At 35.5% G+C, this 22,525-nt stretch overlaps 1 protein-coding gene across 1 annotated transcript in view; it reads right to left on the bottom strand.

Annotated features, from left to right (window-relative positions):
• LOC147076332 (uncharacterized) overlaps positions 1-22,525 on the bottom strand; it is a 43,073-nt gene that overhangs the window by 6,686 nt on the left and 13,862 nt on the right. Inside the window, exons 2-6 of the mRNA XM_085940420.1 lie at positions 18,540-18,740; positions 13,655-13,771; positions 12,277-12,480; positions 10,172-10,294; positions 9,033-9,191 (exon numbers count right to left, since the gene is read on the bottom strand). Coding sequence (XP_085796546.1) covers positions 9,033-9,191; positions 10,172-10,294; positions 12,277-12,480; positions 13,655-13,771; positions 18,540-18,740 — 804 coding nt within the window. The remainder of the gene's footprint in view (positions 1-9,032; positions 9,192-10,171; positions 10,295-12,276; positions 12,481-13,654; positions 13,772-18,539; positions 18,741-22,525) is intronic.

Here is a 22,525-nt window from a genome sequence, read left to right as displayed (position 1 = left end):
AGCTAGATATTTTATATATATCAGAACACGATGCCAATGCATTTTTTAATACTTTTAGCTATCTTTAAGTAGAATTGAATTCATTTTCAGTTAATTCTGTTTTGTATGAAAAGTTATTTCGACACCATTATTGGTTGCTAGGGGTCTGGGGATCTAGCAGCTAAATTATTAATATATACGTGCGTTACAATGGAAATAAATATGACATGTGTTGCTGAGTTTCAACACCCTCTATAACAGTTTTTTGAAATAATTAAGATATATATATCGTTGGATTCGTTATTAAAATCTCTAGATGGAAATTTTATCGCCTCTTTCAAAATCCGCTACGATTAACTGTCATTTATGAAACAAAATCAATGTGCCTATCAAATTCCGCTATAACACTACTGAAACATTCAAAAACCTTTTTAGTTCAAAAAGTTTTTGTTGATTTTCTCAACATAATGAGAAAGTGTTATAGTGGGTTTTGAAACTCAGTATCTGTCAATAGTTTGATAGTTTCTATCAAGTACAATTTTTTTTGATCGTTTAAGCTAGTCAAGTCAAGTTTATACGATTCAACAGAAAATATAAAAACGTTCTTATATGAAAAGTTTTTTTTTATCTTGTAATTATTTTTATCTATTGTGGATTGGCTTAGGTAAGGTTTCGTGAATTTAATTATATGTATTCGTAATTCAACGAAATCAAATAAGTTTGCACTATCTTAGTCAGATAGCCAATAGTACACCGTACACCTGAACTATTAATTTATTTTAGCTAGGTTCACGCAGAGTATAATTTTTTTTTTTAATTATCCAACACTTTCTGTATAATACTGTAGTCTTAGTTCCTCCTGCCTCCATCCTTCGCCGATGGGCCGACAACTATTTTTGGACAGGCAGAAAATATCTCCAGATCCGGTCCGGCGTTTGGGAAACACTGCGCTAGAGTTTGCAGGGTTCTAATGTCGGTATTAGACTATCTGGACAAATATCTTTTATGATGAATATTAATCTATAACAAATTGTACAGTGTAATAGGTACTTAAATATGTCTTTCATAAAATATCTTTAATAATAATAGTAATACCACGATCGCTGAGCGGTTAAACGTTGGCTTATAATGTCGTCGGTCTCGGGTTCGACTCCTTGTGTTTGGAGTCTTTAGAGTATGGACCTAATAGGTTGAGCAAGTGACTACCATCAATTTCTCGTAAAAATAAAAAATCTATTAATACAAAACCGCCACTCTGTCTAGGGCCTAGGCCATGGGTGGCCAACCTGCGGCCCACTGGGTGTCAACTTGTAGCCCGTGGAGCAGTGAGAAAATAAAAATAATATCAAATGCTGCCGCTAGATGTGCTAATTTCGCAAATTGAGATCCGATATTGGCTCAAGATTTTAAAAAGCACCGTGTGCTTTTTGCTGCATTTGCAATGCCATTCTCCGTAGACGTGAATTTATTACCGGGAAATTTACAAATGGAACGTTGTGAAATATGTTGCGATGAACAGTTAAAGGAGAAATTCCATCAGGTTGGTTTGGAAGAGTTTTACAAAATATATTTGGACAAGGAGAAAATATCCTGCATTTTACAAACATGCTCTGATGATTTGTTATTTGGAAGCTCCCACATGTGTGAACAGCTTTTTAGTCGGATGAAGCATATCAAAATCCCAAGTAAGAACAAGAATCACTGATGTGCATTTGGAAAACTGTTTGCGTGTAGGAACAACCTCACTCGATATCGATATTGATGCACTTAGTTCTGCCACACAAAATCAAACTTCTCACTAAAATGTATTATCACAACGTCTCTATTAGCTCGTATTCTTGTTTGTCCGGTGGTTGTTTGTCCAGTAAAAATCTTGCAATTGATTTTTAACTAACTTCCCGACTAGCTAGACATTTAAAACTTTTAGAATATATCAGAACACGATGCCAATGCATTCTTTTAATACTTTAAGTTATATTTAAGCAGAATTGAATTAATTTTCAGTTAATTCTGTTTTGTATGGAAAGTTATTTCAGAAAAATCCGTAGAAGGTAAAAGACTATTATTGGTTGCTAAGGGGGTGGTCTTAGCAATTAAATTAATAATATATACGTGCGTTACTATGGAAATCAAAATGACATTTCAGTATCCTATATTAATTTGTTTGTTTGTTTGTTTTTTATTTACTTCATATCAAGTACAAGTTTGAGCATATTGAGCATAATAATTCAACAGAAAATTTAAAAACGTTGTAGGTATATAAAAAGTTCTTTTTATCTTGAATTTTTTTGTTTTATTTTGTTAATTTTTTATTATTTAAAAAAAGTCTAACCTAATAAATATGTTTGATTCTCATTTTTGTTTTATTTTATTAATATATATAAGTACTAGCTGACCCGGCAAACGTTGTTCTGCCATATAAATTATTTCTAGTGAATATTTTGGTTGTTAAATAAAAAATAACGAATGTATCGTAAGTGTGTGGGGATGGGATCTATGACAGAAAGAGGAATAGAGCGCTGTAGACGATGACCGCCGATAAAAATAAAAAAACATCAACCATTCATTTTCTCAATTCAAAATGAGTAATGATGTTCATAATGAACGAATTACCTGTGACAAGATCTCGTTGTTTAATGTTTATGCAATATCCGTCTTGTCCCTTCCAGAAAATTAGCGGATATTTGAGAGCGTCCTATGAACGGTGTGTGTCAGCGATGAACTCCAGATTATTGTTTCTTCTTCGAATCACGATTTCTCGCGTCGATGTGCGGTCGCCAACCATGATTCCAGCAATGTCATCAACAACAGTCGCATTGAATCGACGTACGTGCTCTCCAGCTGGTGTTTTATCAGGATTGATGACAGTAGCGTGATTGTCACTTTTCAATTCGTGCATGTGTGCTTTGAAGAATTTCAATAATTCATTGTGCTCATTCGACAGGGCGTCCAATTCGCCGACGATGCGCCTGGCATTAGGCGAATTGAGGCTATTGTAGCCACAACGTGCATCCACATGATTGATGGCCGCGCCCATGAAGTAGATTTGTAAAAATGTATGTGGTTCGTTTGGCATTGGCAGCAATGAGCCTACTTTGTGGTATACTTGGCCTTTGATTTTGGACGTAGAATGGAATTGTTGACCATTTGCCGCAGTATTGTGAACTATTTCTGTTGCTCCGGACGAAGTCATTTGGAAGCATGAATTGAATGTGCGAATGGACTTCAGGAACAGGTTGAATCTGGAACCGTGCCGATGAGCAAGCCGTTCAATGGTTCTGGTGGTATCTCAATTTCTGGTAGTTGCACTTTTCCTGATGCGCAACACATCCCGGCTGACTTGAGCGCATGACAATGGGGACATTCTTTGTCCATAGCACCAATCAGCACTTTCGGATGAGCGGAATATTCAATATCTGGCTCGTACTCGAATGCGAGACGAAGGAACGAAGCGGATGTAAATGTTCGATGTACTTGTTGGCATTGTCGGTCATTTGCTCTGCGCGTGTTAACTACGAACCGGCGCGCTTGGGTCCGTTCCAATTGTCGTAGTTGATTTCGTTCAGCTCGTGCCTCTTGTGATTGAGATGCACGCAATTGCGACATGCTTACACGCACGTTTTTGTTATCTTATTGGATTTGTTCGTCTGTTCTTTCTGCTCTACTATTTCGCATGTGTGTTGCTTTATTCGTTCGACGGCCCAAATGGCCCCCGTCTTGCTGGCATTGTGCACTGTAATACACGCACACAAAAATAGATAAATTAAAATAAATCGTACAAAATTTTGCACGCACTGCGTTGTGATATGCCGAATGAAATGTCAAAATGACGCGACGCGTCTCTTGAATTCTTCTTGGACGTAGCGTCATCTGTCATTCAACAACATAAATAATTTCGTTCTGTTTGAAATACGAACGACGGTTAAATTTGTTCATACAAAAATAATAAAATCGCGATTAAAAAATGGGAGGGTGGGGGTAGGAGGGTGAAAATTTGGGGTTATAGGTATTTTTTTATGCCAAATAATAAAAAAAATACAAAAAAAAATTTTCTGGATAGAGATACCCTAATCACCTAGCGGTATGAAATATACTTGTTGACCTATTCTCATACCTAACAAATATACATTAAAAAATTCATAAAAATCGGTCTAGCCATTTCGGAGGAGTTCGACCACAAACATCGTGACACGAGATTTTTATATATATAGAGATTTCTTTTTGTTTTGTATAATAAAAAAAATCAGTTGTGCGGCCCGGTTGGAAATCTCATTTTTAGAATCTCGCACGGCTGCTGAAAAGGTTGGCCACCCATGGTTTACAATTCATAGGTATAATATGACGTGATCATCTTTTGCAGACAATAATAATATAAATTACATTACCTAAGTTTGTCTTATAGCAGACCAATCCAGATTCTGCTGGAATATCACCCTTGGCACAACCACATTTTCCATTTTGACAAAGCATCGATTGCATACAGTCATTGTCCTCCTGGCATGTGTTTCCGATACCTAGAAAAATATGGTTATAGATCTATAAACTTATCTAAAGAATGGATGAGGGAGCCACTGCTCCATCGAAAACTACCCAATCAAGACTCGCAACTGGACAGAATCTGACATTCGAATGACGTTTTCAAAGTGGCGTCTATATGGTCGTTCGTAGTTCCATTTATTTTTTGACCGTTCTTTAGATGACTTTGTAGGACTGTACATGGAAATTTTACGTAAAACATTTCACCGTAGCACATTTCGCCGTGAGCTTTCCATCGGAAAGAGAATAAAATTGGAGACCGTATACTATACGGTCTCCAATTTTATTCGATTCAATATGAAGATTAATTCAATTTTCATTGCCGGTTTTGGCAAAATTCATGAATTAAAAGATGAAAACCTAATCTAACCTAACCGGCGGCTCTCGTGGTTCAGTGCGTAACGCGCTGCTCTTCCACCCGAGAGTTCTCGGTTCGATTCCCGATGAGGACACAATATTTATGTGTCTTACTCAAAGCCTGGGTGTTTATGATTGTTCCACCACCTTGTACAAAAAAACAAGGACATGGTTATTAATAATTCTTAAAAATATAACCTAACCTAACAAATAATCCAATATATCAGCTATTTTCAAAATTTGTTTGCCGCTGGCTTCCTGTAAAATGTTAACCGACAAGAACCATGTTTTATTTAGAAATGATTTTTATCACAGTACTATACGACCCAAAGAGGTTGGACGGTCTTTAATATACGACCATATATTTCCGATACAACATTTCACGGTGAAGTTGTGATACGGCGAACTGCATACGTAAAAATAAATATCCGGACACGATGAAAATATAATATCAATTATTGTTAATGAACCCGTTTGAACATATTCTAATAATCTAATCTATACCTATGATTACCTGTTATATGAATAATGTGGACAGCAGTGGAGGTAGGCTGTTAAGATCTGACATAAATAGTGCACACTAATTTTTGTCAGTCAAACTTATTTGTTTTCGTTGAACTAAGACTACAATATTACACAGAAAGTGTTGGATAATTTAAAAAAAAATTATACTCTGCGTGAACCTAGCCAAAATAAATTAATAGTTTAGGGCGATCTGACAAATATAGTGATGTATTTATCTTAATTGAACTAAGACTGCAATGTGTAGATAGTGTTTGTTAGTTTTTAAAATTCATTTAAGCCCTGCTAAGCCAGGCCATTGTAGATAATAGTCAAAAAATATTCATTTATCTATAAATTAATTCAACAAAAACAAATAAGTATGATTGAAAAACTGTGCACTATTTTTGTCGGATCGCCCATAGAATACTTAAAAAATTATGGTTTGGTTAAGGTAGGGTTTAATTGATTTTTAAAAAACTAACTACCACCATAATATCGTCACTGTTCTGGCAGAAGACACTAATTCGAAAAAATGACATATTGAGTTAGTTATACCAAAATGTTCCTTATTTCAAACTTTACCGTCTGGAAACCTTCTTAATAAATAAACAGTCTTTATTTTAAAGTCATCCTTTTTACGATTACTTAATAAACTCACATGATAGACCATTTCGAACATTTTAACAACTTCAAAGTCAAATTACTCAAAACTAGTATTCTCCAGTTAGTGTGTTCTGCCAGAACAGAGACGATATGCAAATTGTATGAAAAAGTTGAGTGTGCATTATTTATGACGAATATTTTATATGAATAATATGGACGATGGATATGGATAATCCGACATAAATAGTGCACACTAAACTTTGTCAGTCAAACGTATTTGTTTTCATTGAACAAAGACTACAATGTGTAGATAGTATTTATTAGTTTTTAAAATTCAATTTAACCCTGCCTAATCCAAACCGTAGTAGATAATAGTCAAAAAACATTATAAAAACTATAAAATATCTAAAATTATGCCATTATGCAATACGTAATTTTAATTTAATGGATTTAAAAAAAAAACTACCGAACACCATAGGCATGTAATAATATGTACCTATTCTTAATTCAACGAAAACAAATATAAATATGACTGAAAAACTGTGCACTATTTTTGTCGGATCGCCCATAGCATACCTAAACTATTATGGTTTGGTTTAGGCAGGGTTTAATTGAATTTAAAAAAAATTAACCAGCACCATCTGCAAAATGTATTCCAAGTTCAATGAAAACGAATAATTAGTATGACTGACAAAGTTTAGTGTGCACTATTTATGTCGAATCTTAACAGCCTACTTCCATCCCTCGATACTGATGGTACTTCTAACCAAGATGACTGAATTATGGACATCTGGGCATGTCACGGGTAAACGAAATGCGCAACGAAATACTCTGTAGCGGCAACTACGGATTGCAATATCGGTATTTCAAAACCGGTATTCTTTTATTTATAGATACCGAAATACCGGTTTCAAAGATCCAAAATACCGGTATTTTCGGTATTAAGAAAGTATAAGTATAAGTACATGTTTTTAAAAAATGAATTTAAATTGTAAGTAGGTACCTATATTAAATTTAGTGTATAAGTTTTATCGAGCCAAAACGCAAATACATTGACTGAAACCGATGATTTTATTAATGGACAACGCACTCAGTACAGTAGCTAGCAAGTAAATTCGCGCATAGCGACATTCGCACATGTATAGGTAGACGTCACGTGACAAAATTTCGCAATTTACATTATTGGATATCACGCATCGGGCATATCACCTTTATTGTAATGGCGTTAGAACAGTGTTTCTAGTGTCAATGTTCATTTGAGCGAACGATATTTTTATATTAAAATATGAATTATGCTATTCGGCAGACCCGATAAAAAGCATCGGGAATTTATAGCAATATCACCTTTATTATATGGCGTTAGAACAGATTATGCCATTCGGCAGACCCGACAAAAAAGTGAGTGTCATGTCCAGATGCTTCGTCCATATTAATGTCATTGACTGAAAGTAACAAAAATTAAATAACATTAAAAAAATCCCTCAAATATACTTATCGATTATTAATTAACATATTTCGAAAAAGAAAACATTCATGACAAATATTTCCAATTATTCTATAAGTCATTATTGATCCAACGTTGATAGTATATCCAACAGCCGTTGAATTTCAGAGAGTTGTTTCTATACCCGGAGTTTTGTAAAAATTAACAGTTCTAAAATATTATGATTTATAGATATTTACAAAGGTCAACATAATAAATGATGGTATTTAGGTACTTTAAGGGCGGACGTGCTCAGCGTAGGTCAAAATGGAACTTTTATTGTATTTTCAATGCATGATCCTGGACATTCCTTACCGTTTAAAAAAAATCGGTTAGGTACATGTTCAAACACGCGCGTCAACATGATCTTACTCCCTACTTCAGTTTTAGTTTGTCAATTTATGGCTACGGCCGTATGTTGTAGCTTAACCACTGGGGAATGCCAAAAGAAATGGCGTATTTCAAAAAAACACTACCTTATTCTTAGGTCAATAATTGTCTTTTCTTCTTGTCTTGTCGTTTTTGTTCTTGTCAAATTTGGGATCACAGAGATTATCAATATAATTTTTTATCGTAAATATTTCAATATAATAATGTCGACATAAATTATACTAATGGTTTTAAAAATGCGTTTAAAAATTAATAAATGTAAATAATCTTAACACCACTGCACATGCATGTACTGAAATATGACTATATTCTAAAACATTAGAGCGAGAGGTTTAAAAGAATACTATTTTATGTAATAAAAATACTGTATGCAGTCATCAAATTTTAAAATAAATATAAAGGATAATAAGATATCAAAATTATATAAATAGATTATCTACATCGTTTAAGGAATGTCCAGGATCATGCTTTGAAAATGCAATAAAAACTTCATTTTGACCTACGCTCAGCATGCCCCCCCTTAAGTTGCTATAAAATAGTGTTCGACATAGATTTTAATAGTTATATTTATTGATAAGTACTTATTTGTTTCTATAATATGTTTTGACGAATACCGGTATTCTACAATATATACCGGAATACCGGTATTGATATATTCATTCGGTATTGCAATCCCTAGCGGCATCCAGATCCGTCGTTTTAGACCCGAAAAATATCTTAAAATATGATGTCATGATCTTGGCCAGGGGGTCTGAGAGGACTCTAGCCTGGGAGCCCGGGCTCAGGAAGGGCCCGGCGTAACGAGTCGGCCAGATAAGTGAGATAAACATAGATCACAAATTTGCTCTAATAGTAAAAAAAAAGTCGCCTGCAGCGCTATTTTACTACAATGATATTAATAATTAAAAACATTTGGTTGTACAATACCATTTTAACTGTATTTTAATGGATGTACATATTAAAAACACAAAAAATCGCAAAAAATACACCTTAATTTTACCACGTATACCATTTGGAAAAAGCTACTTCAGCGCGTCACACTGCCTTTACCCTTAGCGATAGGTAGGGGGGTCCGCCAAACATCTTAGCCTGGGGGCCCGCTTCAGGATGTGGGGGCCATGGTCATGATTATGGATAGTAAGTAAACAATGTATTAAACAGTTTGATTTCGATTTCATACTCTCAGTTAGCTTGCATATCTGCCGTTCTTTGTCTTCCACTGACTTTTCCTCATCACAGTGACACTGCGTCAGATCATTGACCTGGATGCACCTTCCTTCGGCGCCGAACGTGAAGCACGATGCGTCTCTCTGGCAAGATTCTCCGAACCTTCTGGCAGCTAGAAGTAGAAAAATTTCTATTTTTATAAAAATATGCAATCATGAAGAGACGTTTCATATGGCTTGGACATATCATGTTTCCGTAGGTACGTGTCCGGAAACTTGTACGTATGCATTTCGCCGTATCACACTTCACCGTAAAATTTTGTATCGGAAATATAATATGGCCGTATATTAAAGACCTCTGTGGGTCATATAGTAGTGACATAAAATTCATGTCTAAATAAAACACGGTTTTTGTCAGTTTACACTTTACAGGAAGCTAGCAGTAAACAAATTTTTTAAATAGCCGATATACTGGATTGTTTGTTAGGTTAGGTTAGATTTTAATTCTTGAATTCATGAATTTTATCAAAATCTAGTCGAGTTTCGTATTTTTTTAAGTTATACTTCTTTTGGGGCATTTGGAAGAGAGTAAAATTGAGAGCTGCGCGCGCACACCATTACGAAAATGCGCGATAGTATGAAGTTAACTGCGAATCAGTCAGCTGTATACGAACGCAAGTTTGATAGTAGAATTGTTTCGTTCCGTGCCTAGGCAACGAATTTATTATTGTCGACCATTTTCAATTCCTTGCGTAAACAAACGATTAAACGTCAGAGTGACAATAATTATTACTTTAAACATAAAAACAACGATAAATAATTATATAATTTAGTAATATAAGTGTATAGAAATAAACCAACGGCGCTCCAATAAGTGGCCCTGTTTCTTGAGTGTGTAATTTAACCAGATAATTTAGTTTAATTTAATATAATTTTTTTTATATATATTTTAATATAAGTAATATATTTAATTTAATAAAAGCTAGTTGAAGAATCTAGGTTATAAAAAGTTTTGTTTTGTTACGCCAAAGAAGTATAACTTCTAACGCTCGTACAAGTAGGTACACACACCGATTTTTAAAATATGATTTTTGTAGTGGGTATATATATCTGAGGTGTTTTCAAGTTATGTATGTGCACTAATTTGACTTACGTTTGATGCAATCTCTGTTTCCCATTTCGTAGAAAAACCCAATTGGGCAATCACAAACTCCTTCGACGAATTTTGCAAATTTTCCGGTACAGTGTTTGGCCGATGTTGCAGGCATTCCAAGTTCTAGAAACATACAACGTTATAATATTATTAATAGGCTCTAGCCTAAAGGCCCGGCCACAGAACAGATAATAAATATAATACCGTTAGGCTATATTCAAAACGCCGCATGTTGAAGCAGGGTTTTGAATGTGTGAGTGTCCTACAAAAATGAAGCTCGCATTATGCACGTGCAATAGTGTGTGTAATACACCAACATTAGATGAGCGTAAATGCATAAGCCGAGAGCAGTTTTCAGTATTCTACGTAAAACGTATTCTTGACACGTGTGTAAGTTTAACACGGATTCTTCCTTACTCGAGTCGGTTACCTGCTATCGCCTTACCTGTTCGTATTTCAGTTCCCATTATTTCTGAGTTCCCTGGGCCCAGCATATCGCGTCTACCTTATAAGTGATATAAACACACAAATTTGCTCTAATGGTGAAAAAAGTACTTCGTAAAAAAGTTCACTCGTAGAATATTAATAAGTAAGTATGGGTGTATGTTAGTTGACAACTGTTAATTCAAGTGGATGTTTTTAAGAATACAAAGAATCGCTGAAAATACACTGAATATCCTGTACCCTGGAACACCATTTGGAAAACGCTTTTTATGAGTGTCACTGCCTTTAACCTTGCGATAGGAAGGGGGCCCGCTACAAGATGTGGGGGCCATGATTAGGATACATTAACAAATACTTCATAATGATATCAGATAGGTCGTAGGACATCAACAACTAGCCGTGTCAGCAGAGCTATTCTAAATAGTTAACACTGTAACACGTTTCAGTTATTTTTATTGCTCCAAAATAACACGGATATTACTCGGAGGAATTCCATAAATAAGGCGGTTATCTACAATTAATATTGTGAGTAGGTACAGTTAACACATCTTATTTGATTCCAAATGTATCACATTAGAATCTCATAAGTAAGACGTGCTAACTGTGTTATTCAACGACTCGCGGTAAACGCGGTTAAGGGCAGCCGTGTTAAAAGATATCGCGTCTGACATTCTATAACAAGTTTTTTACTTCGATACAATCTATATGCCAAGCCTAATGATATTCTGAAGGGTCTAAGTTCCTAACTCTACCATTTTGTCATACAAATACATTGAAATATCTACATAGAACGTTTCAATATTGTCCATGTTTAAATATTTCATTCTTCCTTTGTTTATTTTATCTTTAGAATTATGTAAACTTATCAAACTTATCATATAACTTTGTCAAAACAAAAATGTAAGTTTTCATATATGCATAGTTTTTTTTCTTTTGTTTTGTTATATTATGTCAGTTTCACATTTTTGGCACTTAGACCCTTTAGACTTTTAAACCTTCAATTATATATAAACTATGTCGAGCCTTTTTAAAATCTTATGACGAATCGATTGCGTCATCTGTGTCAAAGAATGCCGCTGGATATGTGCAGGAATGAAAGGTGGTGAAGGCAGTGACGTCTTGATTGATGATTGAAGATTGAGCGTCGCTTGGGGGCGGCAGTTACTCGCAGGGCGGCAAATCGAGAAGAATCATTAGGTATTTATAGACATAGGTACCTAAACTTAGTAATCGTGGAAATATCTCTCCAATAAAAAATCAGCTCACTGGTTGGAAACAAAATGTATTAATTAATATAAAATGTTTAACCGGAGTGTTTCTTTGTCGGGTTTGCGATATCTAGTTTACTTCCGTTGTTCTTGGACTCACATCCTTGATGACCAGCAATGACACGTGGAGATTTGAGAATTATATTTAAATTATCGGTAGGTACATACTTACCTAATTAATTTATCCAAATATTTTTGCCAGTCACTCGCGAGTTTTGAAAGTTGTCAGATGTATATTTAAATGTAAGTATCTGAAAACCGAGGACTCACAATATTGTCTATTGAAGTAGAGATGGCATTTAAAATAGATTTAGTGGCACTGCCAAGGAGTGGCATTTTGGCTAGGGACGTCACTGGGTGAAGGGAAACCAATTGGTCGTATTTCTACTTTACCTGCTAAGCAAATGTTCAAATCTGCGTTTGGGTGATACCCCGTTTTGCAGATGCAATGTTTGTATGAAGAGCATTCGGAATATGCTACTGCTGCGCAATCGTCATCCTTCTTGCATTTCCCGCCTAAAATCGACGCCATTTCTTGTCCATCGGCGTCCATTTTGATATCTTTGGCATTCATATATGACACAGATGATTTTACACCTGGAAAAGTTTAATTAGAAGCCGTGTTATTACAATATAAATTTAATCTAATTAATGTGTTATTACCTACCTTCTTCATATTCTCTTCGGTTACAAGTAAATTGTACGTAAAACATTTCACCGTGGCACAGTTCGCCGTGCTTTCTTATCGGAAAGAGATGAGCGTATACTATACGGTCTCCAATTTTATTAGATTCAATATGAACATTAATTCAATTTTCATAGCTGATTTTGGCAAAATTCATGAATTATTCAAGAATGAAAACCTAACCTAACAAATAATCCAGTGTATCGGCTATATTCAAAATTTGATTGCTGCTGGGTTCTTGTAAAGTGTAAACCGACAAGAACCGTGTTTTATTTACTCATGAGTTTTATGTCAGTACTATACGACCTAAAGAGGTTGGACGGTCTTTAATATATGGCAGTATATTTCCGGAACAACATTTCACGGTGAAGTGTGATACGGCGAACTGCATATGTACAAGTTTCCGGACACGATTCTTTTTATGAAGATATGGTCACTAAAATTATTACAGGCGCTGCCAATATTTATAAAACAATAAAATAACAATGATTAAAATAAAATACAAATTAAACAATAAAATAGAATTTTAAAAACAAAACACATAATGAATCGCTAAAATGTCTACATATCTAGGGAGAGCATTGACCAGCCGCATAGCTCTCGCCATTCATGCATGTGAGCCTGACATGAGGAAACAGCTGATTTCACCCAAAATAGGTTATGGCTGCGACCACGCATGTAATTATTGTATTAACCCTCTCAATACATAAATACGATAAACTACCCTCGATAGCCGCCGATAGCATCCTCGTGTATAGAATAGATGTGAAGGAGTAGCGAGGAGATAAGAGAACGCACCAAGCAGCCTTTCATCATACTGAGACCTAGCTCGGGTACGTGCTGCGGATGTCAGAAGAGATTCTCAACCTGGTTTGCCTGTTCTTCAAGCCAACCGGATTCCGGCGTCCTGAAAGGCAGCTGAATACTATCAATCTATACCATGGCCCCCAAAAAGGGGGGGGCGCTGACAGGACTCTATTCTGGAGCCCGGGCTTAAGAACGGCCCGGCGTTGCAGGTCGAGCAGTTAAGTGAGATAAACACACACCACATTTTTTTTTCTAATAGTAAAAAAAGTCGCAACTCACCTCTAGTGAATAGATCCTTAGCTTTCTTCTGACACTTGAATGAAGGCATCTCGCAAACTGCTTTTGGTTCTCCAGCGATTTGACAGTCGTCACTCACAATACAGGCGTCCCCAATTTCTGTAATATATAATATAATATATACCTATTGACGTGAAATATAACTTTATTATTTACTTGACATGCCCCTGAATAGTATCTTCAGAAGTGACTTCCCATTGTGTGTTAAGCGTAAAGTTTTCAACCAGTGTGTGCAATCAACGCTCACTTCTTGGTAGTATCAGGCCTCAAAATGGATCGGAACGCCGTTCCGGTTCATAAAATTCCTAAAATTATCGCTCTGTTTCGTGGAAATATTACTTTGACCTAATACACTATTTCTTTTATTCAACGAATAAGACACAAGATTTAAGAATGTAACATTATACATGTGATGAGGAACTGTTTTTCGGATCCTGAGATTATCTATTAATGGCACCCAACTCGAGCAAGTCAGCAGCTATGTCTATCTCGGACAGCAGGTGTCCATAGACGGAAGCATGCACGATGAAATTGCTCGAAGAACAAAGCTGGGATGGAGTGCTTTCAGGCGTCTGAATAGTATCTTCAAAAGTGACCTACCATTGTGCCTTAAGCGTACGGTGTTCGACCAATGTGTGCTACCCGTGCTCACGTATGGCTGCGAGACGTGGACCTGCTCAACAAGAGAGATGTCCAAAGGCTAAGAGTCGCACAGGGAGGCATGGAGAGGTGTATGTTGGGCATCACGCGAAAGGACCGCAAGAGAAACGAATGGGTTAGGAAGCAGACAGGAGTACGCGATGTAATAGACGTTGCCAAACAGCTGAAATGGAGATGGGCGGGGCACATTGGTCGCCGAAAGGACGGCCGCTGGACAAATGCCGTCATCCAGTGGTACCCAAGGGGCACAAAACTGCCACACGGTCGCCCTAAAAGGCGCTGGATTGACGAACTGGTAAAGTTTGGGGGAAATACGTGGCAGCGAACGACACAGGATCGAGAGAGTTGGAAGAAGCTTGGGGAGGCCTTCATCCAGCAGTGGATTGACCCCGGCTGATGATGATATACTGAATATACATAATTTGAAAACAACTCACTAGAAAAAGCATTTTATGTAACAACTACCAGTTACAATCGTCGTAGTTCAATAAAATGTGCGTAGCTTAATTGGAAAAGCATAATGGCGCGAATCCAGCAGATATAGGTTCAAGTTCTGTCGGGTGTCGTTTTTTTCTACAAAATGATTTTTTCTAGTGTATACATACATGCATGAGATGTTTTCAAATTATGTATATTGATTTGACCGTCTGAGCTAGATATGTCATATAATAAAAAAAATCTAACACACTTATTTTTATTAAATACATAAGCAGGTATACCTACATACAATTAATATAGTATAATATATAGCTAATATTTTCGTAACACCCACGGTGGCCGCGCGGCTTAAGCGTTGGACTATAACGCCGTGTCCCAGGGTCCCAGGGTCTGGCTAGACACATATTGTTTTTCAATTTGTGTGTGTCAGGGTATGGACCTAATAGGTTGAGCAAGTGGCTGACATCCATTTCTCGTAAAAAAACAAAATCTGTTAATACAAACCTGTACCTACTCTGTGGAGGCCCATATGATCCTATTTGGATCGGACATGGTCGAAAGAAGAAGAATATTTTCGTTAATATATCGAGCGCTTCAGTTCGTAAAATTTTGTGTCTTGTGACTTGTGTGTCCTTAAGATCTTAGATATCCGAATACGTATGACTAACAAAGCTTAAGGGGGGACATGCTCAACGTAGGTCAAAATGGAGCTTTTATTGCATTTTCAAAGCATGATCCTGGACATTCCTTAAACGTTGTAGATAATCTATTTATATAATTTTGAAGCTTTATTATCCTTTATATTTATTTTAAACATTTGATGACTGCATAAAGTATTTTTATTACATACAATAATATTCTTTTAAACCTTTTGCTCTAATGTTTTAGAATAAAGTCATATTTCAGTGCATGCATGTGCAGTGGTGTTAAGATTTTTTACATTTATTAATTTTTAAACGCATTTATAAAACTATTAGTATAATTTATATCGACATTATTATAGTGAAATATTTACGATAAAAATTATATTGATAATCTCTGTGATCCCAAATTTGACAAGAATTAGGCATTTTATTATTCAAAAAATGGTCAAGATTAACACATTTGAAGATAATTATAAAGATACTAATTATAAGCTATGTTTTTGACCATTCAAGTGTGATAAACATCCTACGAATAATGATTGATTTATAATAATTATTGACCTAAGAGTAAGGTAGTGTTTTTTTGAAATACGCCATTTCTTTTGGCATTTCCCAGTAGTTAAGCTACAACATACGGCCGTAGCCATAAATTGACAAACTATAATAATTGAAGTATGGAGTAAAATGATGTAAACGCGCCCTTAATGTGCACTATTAATGGCGGATCTTAATGGCCTATCTCCACCCTACTGCTATGACGTATCGTTAGTATATTAGTGTTTTTTTTTTTAATTCCAGAAATAGATAGATACATTAATATGTAGGTACCCACTAAAAGGTCACTTTTATTTAATTAGAATTCAGGAAACGATACAATCTTTGTAGACATTTAAACATTTAAATGCCACCTAAATAACAGGCTAGATAATATGTAAATTACATCGAAATGAATAAATAAAACATACCGTGGAACTCGTATAGGAAATGGAATTGTTATTCCAGAGGAAGCGGCCCAGTGATTTATTCGCTTTACTTAAACTAAGGTACGTTTGTCAAACTGGGTCATGTTTATTTTTTTTTTACAATGTTACACTGCAGTATACTCCCCCCAGAAGTGGTAATTGGTGAAAAATAGTGTTCACGGCTACTCGAAAATTCTAAGCCGGCTCTGACATCTAAACTCGCCTCGTCTGCGGCACAGCCATAAATAAAACCTTCCAAGAACGTCGATTAGGTGTTGCATCTGATGACCGCGCACATCTACCTATCGAGAGTCGCACGTAACCTTCGAAAATTATAAATATTTGGATGCGGCGATCGGAGAGCCGGTATAGGAATGACCAATTTGTAGGTGTTTGTATGCGTCCTGGCGTCTTCGACTCGTAGCCTGAGAAGCATGTTACTTGTTGATTGCAATATTGTGTTTTGTGAATAAAGATGACGTTACATCGACGTATTCGACACGTTGCATGCGAGACGAATTTTGATGTGAGAGCCGGCCAACAGTCAACTTGACTAGGAGACATAGAACCAGAATGTACATGTCTGGGTTTGACATTCGATTGAACGTTTTCACAAAAAAAATCCACCTTTAACACTAGCCATTCACTTTGTACGAGATCATCCAAGTCTTCGTTTGCCTTCAAATTTTCCGGTTGGGATATATCAGTGGCGAAGGGTGGAGGTGGGCCGTTAAGATCCGGCATAAACAGTGCACACTAAACTTTGTCAGTCAAACGTATTTGTTTTTATTGAACTAAGACTACAGTGTGTAGATAGTGTTTGTTAATTTTTTTTAAAATCTATTAAACCCTGCCTAATCCAAGCCAGAATAGCATAAGCCAGATAGTCAAAAAATACTCGTATATCTTTAAAATATCTAAAATTATGCAGTCATTTAAGTTATTTTATAGATAGAAGAATATTTTGTATCGATTATGGTTTGGTTAGGCAGGGCCTAACTAATTAAAAAAAATATCCTACAGATATTTTTAATTCAATGATAACAAATAAGTATGACTGAAAAAATTGTGCACTATTTTTGATGGATCTCCACACCCTACCTCCACTATGATGGGTTGGTTTAAAGCAGGGTTATATTTTATTGGATTTTAAAAACTAACCAACACCATCTGCAATTTGTATTCTTACTTCAATGAAAACAAATAAGTTTGGTTGACAAAGTTTAGTGTGCACTAGGGAATCCAATCCCGAGCCAAAATTCTGATCTCGGGATTTCGGGATTACAATTTGTCAATCCCGGGATTAGCATTTTTTCCATTGTTAATATAAAAATTTTATATTTACAAATAACATTGGTAAAATTGGTCAAAAATGAATCTAGTATAATTTATACTATTTAAGACATTTATTGTTAATATTGTATAGGTACTATTACGTTCAATCTTGGAAATACATAAGTTTATTGGAGTAAATATTATTGTAATATAAATATTAATCTGAATTTAATATGAGATTGCTGTTTCTGATAGTAAAGACTTAATGAATGGGTTAGTGAGATTTAAAATAGTATAGCAATTCATGGTTTACCTTTCCGCTTCATAAATCAAATTAGTCAGCCAAATATGAAACTGCCGTAAAACGTATGAGATAATGGTGGAATTACTTTGTTAATAGTGCGAAGCATTGTTTTTTTTTCAATCTTTCTCATTTTTATTAATTTATGTGAAAAAATAAAATGAATCGGCAACTTACACATGGATATAAATCAAACTTCATTCAAACTCAGTTTATTTCTAATGTAGTTATTTGTTATTAAAAGTATTTTTTCTGTTTTATGTATTTTTGTTTTTATTTTATTTTTCATAAAAATTGATAAAAAAATCAATCCTGAAAGTTTCGGGATTATGTTTATCAATCCCGGGATTCATAGGTATCGAAAATAGCTCGGGATCCCGGGATTGGAATCCCTAGTGTGCACTATTTATGTCGGATTTCAACAGCCTATCTCCACTCTTCGCCACTGAATTATACTATGATATTATGTTCGAGTACTTAATTATCGACTAAGACTGTTAGTTCTATTTTATGTCGATATATATTACAACTTATAAATAAGTAGGTATCACTCAATGAAATATAACATATAAATAAAAAATAATTACTTTTGGCAGCTTTCCTGCACTCTCCCCTCTGTCTGTTGTAATAACCATCGGCACACGAGCACTTCCCTGCCTTGCAGGCCAGTGATAGCGAAAGTAGCCCACCATCACATTGCTGGTCGACGGAGCAGCTCTGCCCGAAGAAGGAGGAGGGCCAGCAGCGGCCTGATGCATAGTGAAACCCTTGGAGACACATGCAGGATCCTGGAGACAATATATTATTAAAATACATTACAATATATTATATTATTATACCTAGGTACCTAATACATTTGGATCATACTAATTGGACTACATGCAATTAGCAATCAATTTTTTTTTTTAAATAATTTCGATAAAAGTGTTTTATCCTCAGAGTAATAATATAAACAGAGTGGGTATTAGTGGGCAATTTGATAATTCATTGTAATACGATAGGATGCCCGTAGTTTAACTGGTAAAGCACATTGGCGCGAAAACAGAGCCAGTTCAAGCTCCGTCAGACAGTGTTTTTTTTATAGATTTTTTTTCTAGTAAGTACCTATATATGTGAGGGTTTTAAAAGTATGTATATTTCAATTCATATTCATTATCATTAATTTTCTTGTTCCTAAAGCGTCAATTACATTGAGTTTCTTTACGAGCTGTTTGTTGGCGAATTTACAATCTGCCTGTAAAGTCGCCCAGTGTAATCATCGAACAAGCTAACAAGCAGGTTGTAAACACTCTACCGAGAAAAGTTGAAAGCCGGTCAACTTTACACGCTACACGCCGGCGTGTGGGCCTACTGCGTCTGCGCAGTAGCAACCTCCCGGTAAAAAAACTAACTACGTTCTATCAAAATAGTCGCTGGCTTGTGGCTTCTCAGCGAATGGAAAGTTTTGTGTGTAATCATCAAATCGCAGTAGCTGAATCGCCCGCTTTTAAATTCGCCAACAAACAGCTCGTAAAGAAGCTCAATGTAATTGACGCTTAACAGATAAAAAATATAATTTTATCAATGTTACTGTTAGATTTATAATTGTATCGCTGAGTTTCAAAACCCGCTATAACACTTTTTTGAAATAATTAAGATATATATATCGTTGGATTCGTTATTAAAATCTCTACATGAAAACTTTATCGCCTCTTTCAAACGCCGCTACGATTAACTGTCATTTATGAAACAAAATCAATGTGTCTATCAAATCCCGCTATAACACTACTGAAACATTCAAAAACCTTTTTAGTTCAAAAGGTTTTTGTTGATTTTCTCAACATAATGAAAAAGTGTTATAGCGGGTTTTGAAACTCAGCGACACAATTGGTGACCCCGACGAGATCGCTTGAAGTGTTATTGTATATTATTATGTTGCCCAGCTTTACCAGATAAGTATTTCGTTTATTTTTATTTTTGTTAAGTCTCCATGCCTTTCTCTACCATGTATCTTTAAACTCAGACAAAGTTTACTTGAAAGGGTGGCGAGAGGGCAGACTTAGGTATCTGCCCCTGAGATATTCTCAGGCGTAAAAAACTGCTGAGCTTCACATCCAAACGTAGGGGCTCGATGGCGTCGAACAGCGTCGCCAACTTAGCGTTTTTCTTGCCAGATGTAGCATTTTTCGATAGGCATCTAGCTTGCAAAAATGCATCTAGCTTATAGCGTTTTTGTTACCATTTTTCAACAAATCAAGATTTTTAACATGTGAAATTTAAAAAATTGGCGCGAATTCAGTGTTTACAGCTTCAAGTCTCGTCGGTTGTTGTGGTTTGTGTTTTAAAATTATGTATGTTCAATATAAAGAATGTTATATTCTAAAATCTTATGAATTTTTCGTTGAATAAAAGAATTAATACTTTATCAATAACCTTTTTCTTCGTTGCATTCGAATCCTGTAACAAGATCTTTACACTGTTGATGTTCTATGCATGGAGACAAGAAGTATGGCGCAGCTGGAAATGGAAGTAAAAAAAATATAAAGACATTGATGAATATATTCTTTTAAAATGAATCGACTCCGTTGTGCAAGAATGGATTACAGTAAAGTTGTGATTATATTGAGATTCACGTTGCGTACTGTCACGCTGTCACGGCGACAAATTGTATCTATGGTTTCGTCATATTGAAGAATATTTCGAACGATCACCATCTCTGTAAATTCTATGATGGAGAGTGCCAACTCTAATAGTTGCGATATTACCTTCTCTCGACCATGTCCGCTCCTAATAAGATCATATGGGCTTCTACAGAGTGGAGGTTTGTATCAACAGATTTTGTTTTTACGATAAATTGATGTCAGCCACTTTCTCAACCTATTTGGTCCATACTCTGACTCATACTTAAATTGAAAAACAATATATGTACTAGCCAGACCCAGGTTTCGAACCTGGGACTGACGACGCTATAGGGATAGGCCGACGCTTAAGTCGTGCTGTATATCCATATATAATATTTTGAACAGAACCGAACAACAGACCATAGATAATAGACAACATTCTTATAGAAAATACAGAATGCCAAACGCTAAAACAAAAAACACGCGATTTTGACAGGAGTCAAAATCAGTCAGTCACGTTCATTAAATGAAGGCGTCCCCGGAAAATGGGTCTATATGCAAAAACAAAATTGTTCAGGAGAGGAAAAAAACGTTTTATTCAATCATGCGGACTTTTGGAGTAACTATATCTATGATAATAATTATGTTCATAAAAATACTCTTTATCATTGACAGAAAAAAGCATTTTTTTTATTTTGGATAGTAAAATATTCATATAGACCCCTTTTCTACGGTAAGCATTTTAGTGTTGCTAATATCTCAAAAAGTGTGGCAGTTAAAATAATAAAACTTTCCAATATCGTGAGCAATGCTATATAGACCCGTTTTAGTTAATAAAATCACTTGATGTATTATATAGACCCCTTTTCCGGGGACGCCTTCAAATATTAGTATATTTTTAAAGGTTGCAATACACACTATTGCATGTCTATAATGTGTTTCATTTTCGTATGAGTCTCACATTCAAACCCCTGCCTCAAAATTTACTGTATTGTTGCCTATCGGAATTCTATTTATTATCTTTTCTGGTGGCTGAACAAATTCTTCACTAGAGAATACTGATTATTATTCTAAAATCTACAACCAAACACATATTTTTCTAAAATCTTAATATGAATAAGTTTAGACTAAATACATAAAATGCAGGAACTTATATAATAATATATTAATGGAAAAATGATTCTACTCAAGTTTGTTGTCGAAAATTATGAAAGGATGACTAAAAAATTGTCTTTTTTTTTTTTTTTAGTTTTTTGACCATGTCCGATCCTAATAGGATCATATGGGCCTCCACAGAGTAGAGGTTTGTATTAACAGGTTTTGCTTTTTACGAGAAATGGATGTCAGCCACTTGCTCAACCTATTGGGTCCATACCCTGACTCACACAAATTGAAAAACAATATGTGTGCTTGCCAGACCCAAGATTCGAACCTGGGACCCACGGCGTTATAGTCCAACGCTTAAGACGCGCGGCCACCGTGGGTGTTGTCTTATGGGTTAAAAATTGGTGTCTTGTAGTCAACCCTACATATATTTTTATGAATCAGCCCAGCGCCATCTTAAGATACAAAGCCTGAACATATTTGTTTGCACAAACATATTTCTCAAACGAGTGGTCTCACTGTTCAGCTGTCAAAATGGAATCCTAGATTACCTAACATATTGATTTGCAAAACCACACAAGCCCTTTCTCGTTTCGAATTTCGAAAATTTACTATATGCCTACTACTTGACTTTATACAAATTGTAATAAGTACCTGTATTTTATTTATACAACGTGTATTGCTTAAAGTGAATCGAGAACGATAACACAGAACCACTAAATCACTTGAACTCCGAGGTCTCCAAGATACGTTAAAAGCGTACTTCAGTGAAACGGCAAATAAATTTCAACAGTAAGTGCGACAAAATTTCTCACCAGTCGCCAATCGGCGACTGACAGCCGAGGTGTCCGCACGTCGATTTGTTTTGT

The sequence above is a fragment of the Rhyacophila brunnea genome, unplaced genomic scaffold, assembly GCF_057557595.1.
Source record: "Rhyacophila brunnea isolate RB1 unplaced genomic scaffold, BYU_Rbru_1.0 scaffold_13, whole genome shotgun sequence".
Taxonomy (NCBI): domain Eukaryota; kingdom Metazoa; phylum Arthropoda; class Insecta; order Trichoptera; family Rhyacophilidae; genus Rhyacophila; species Rhyacophila brunnea.
Note: the sequence above shows the minus strand (reverse complement) of the source record. Positions and strands in the feature narration are given on the sequence as shown.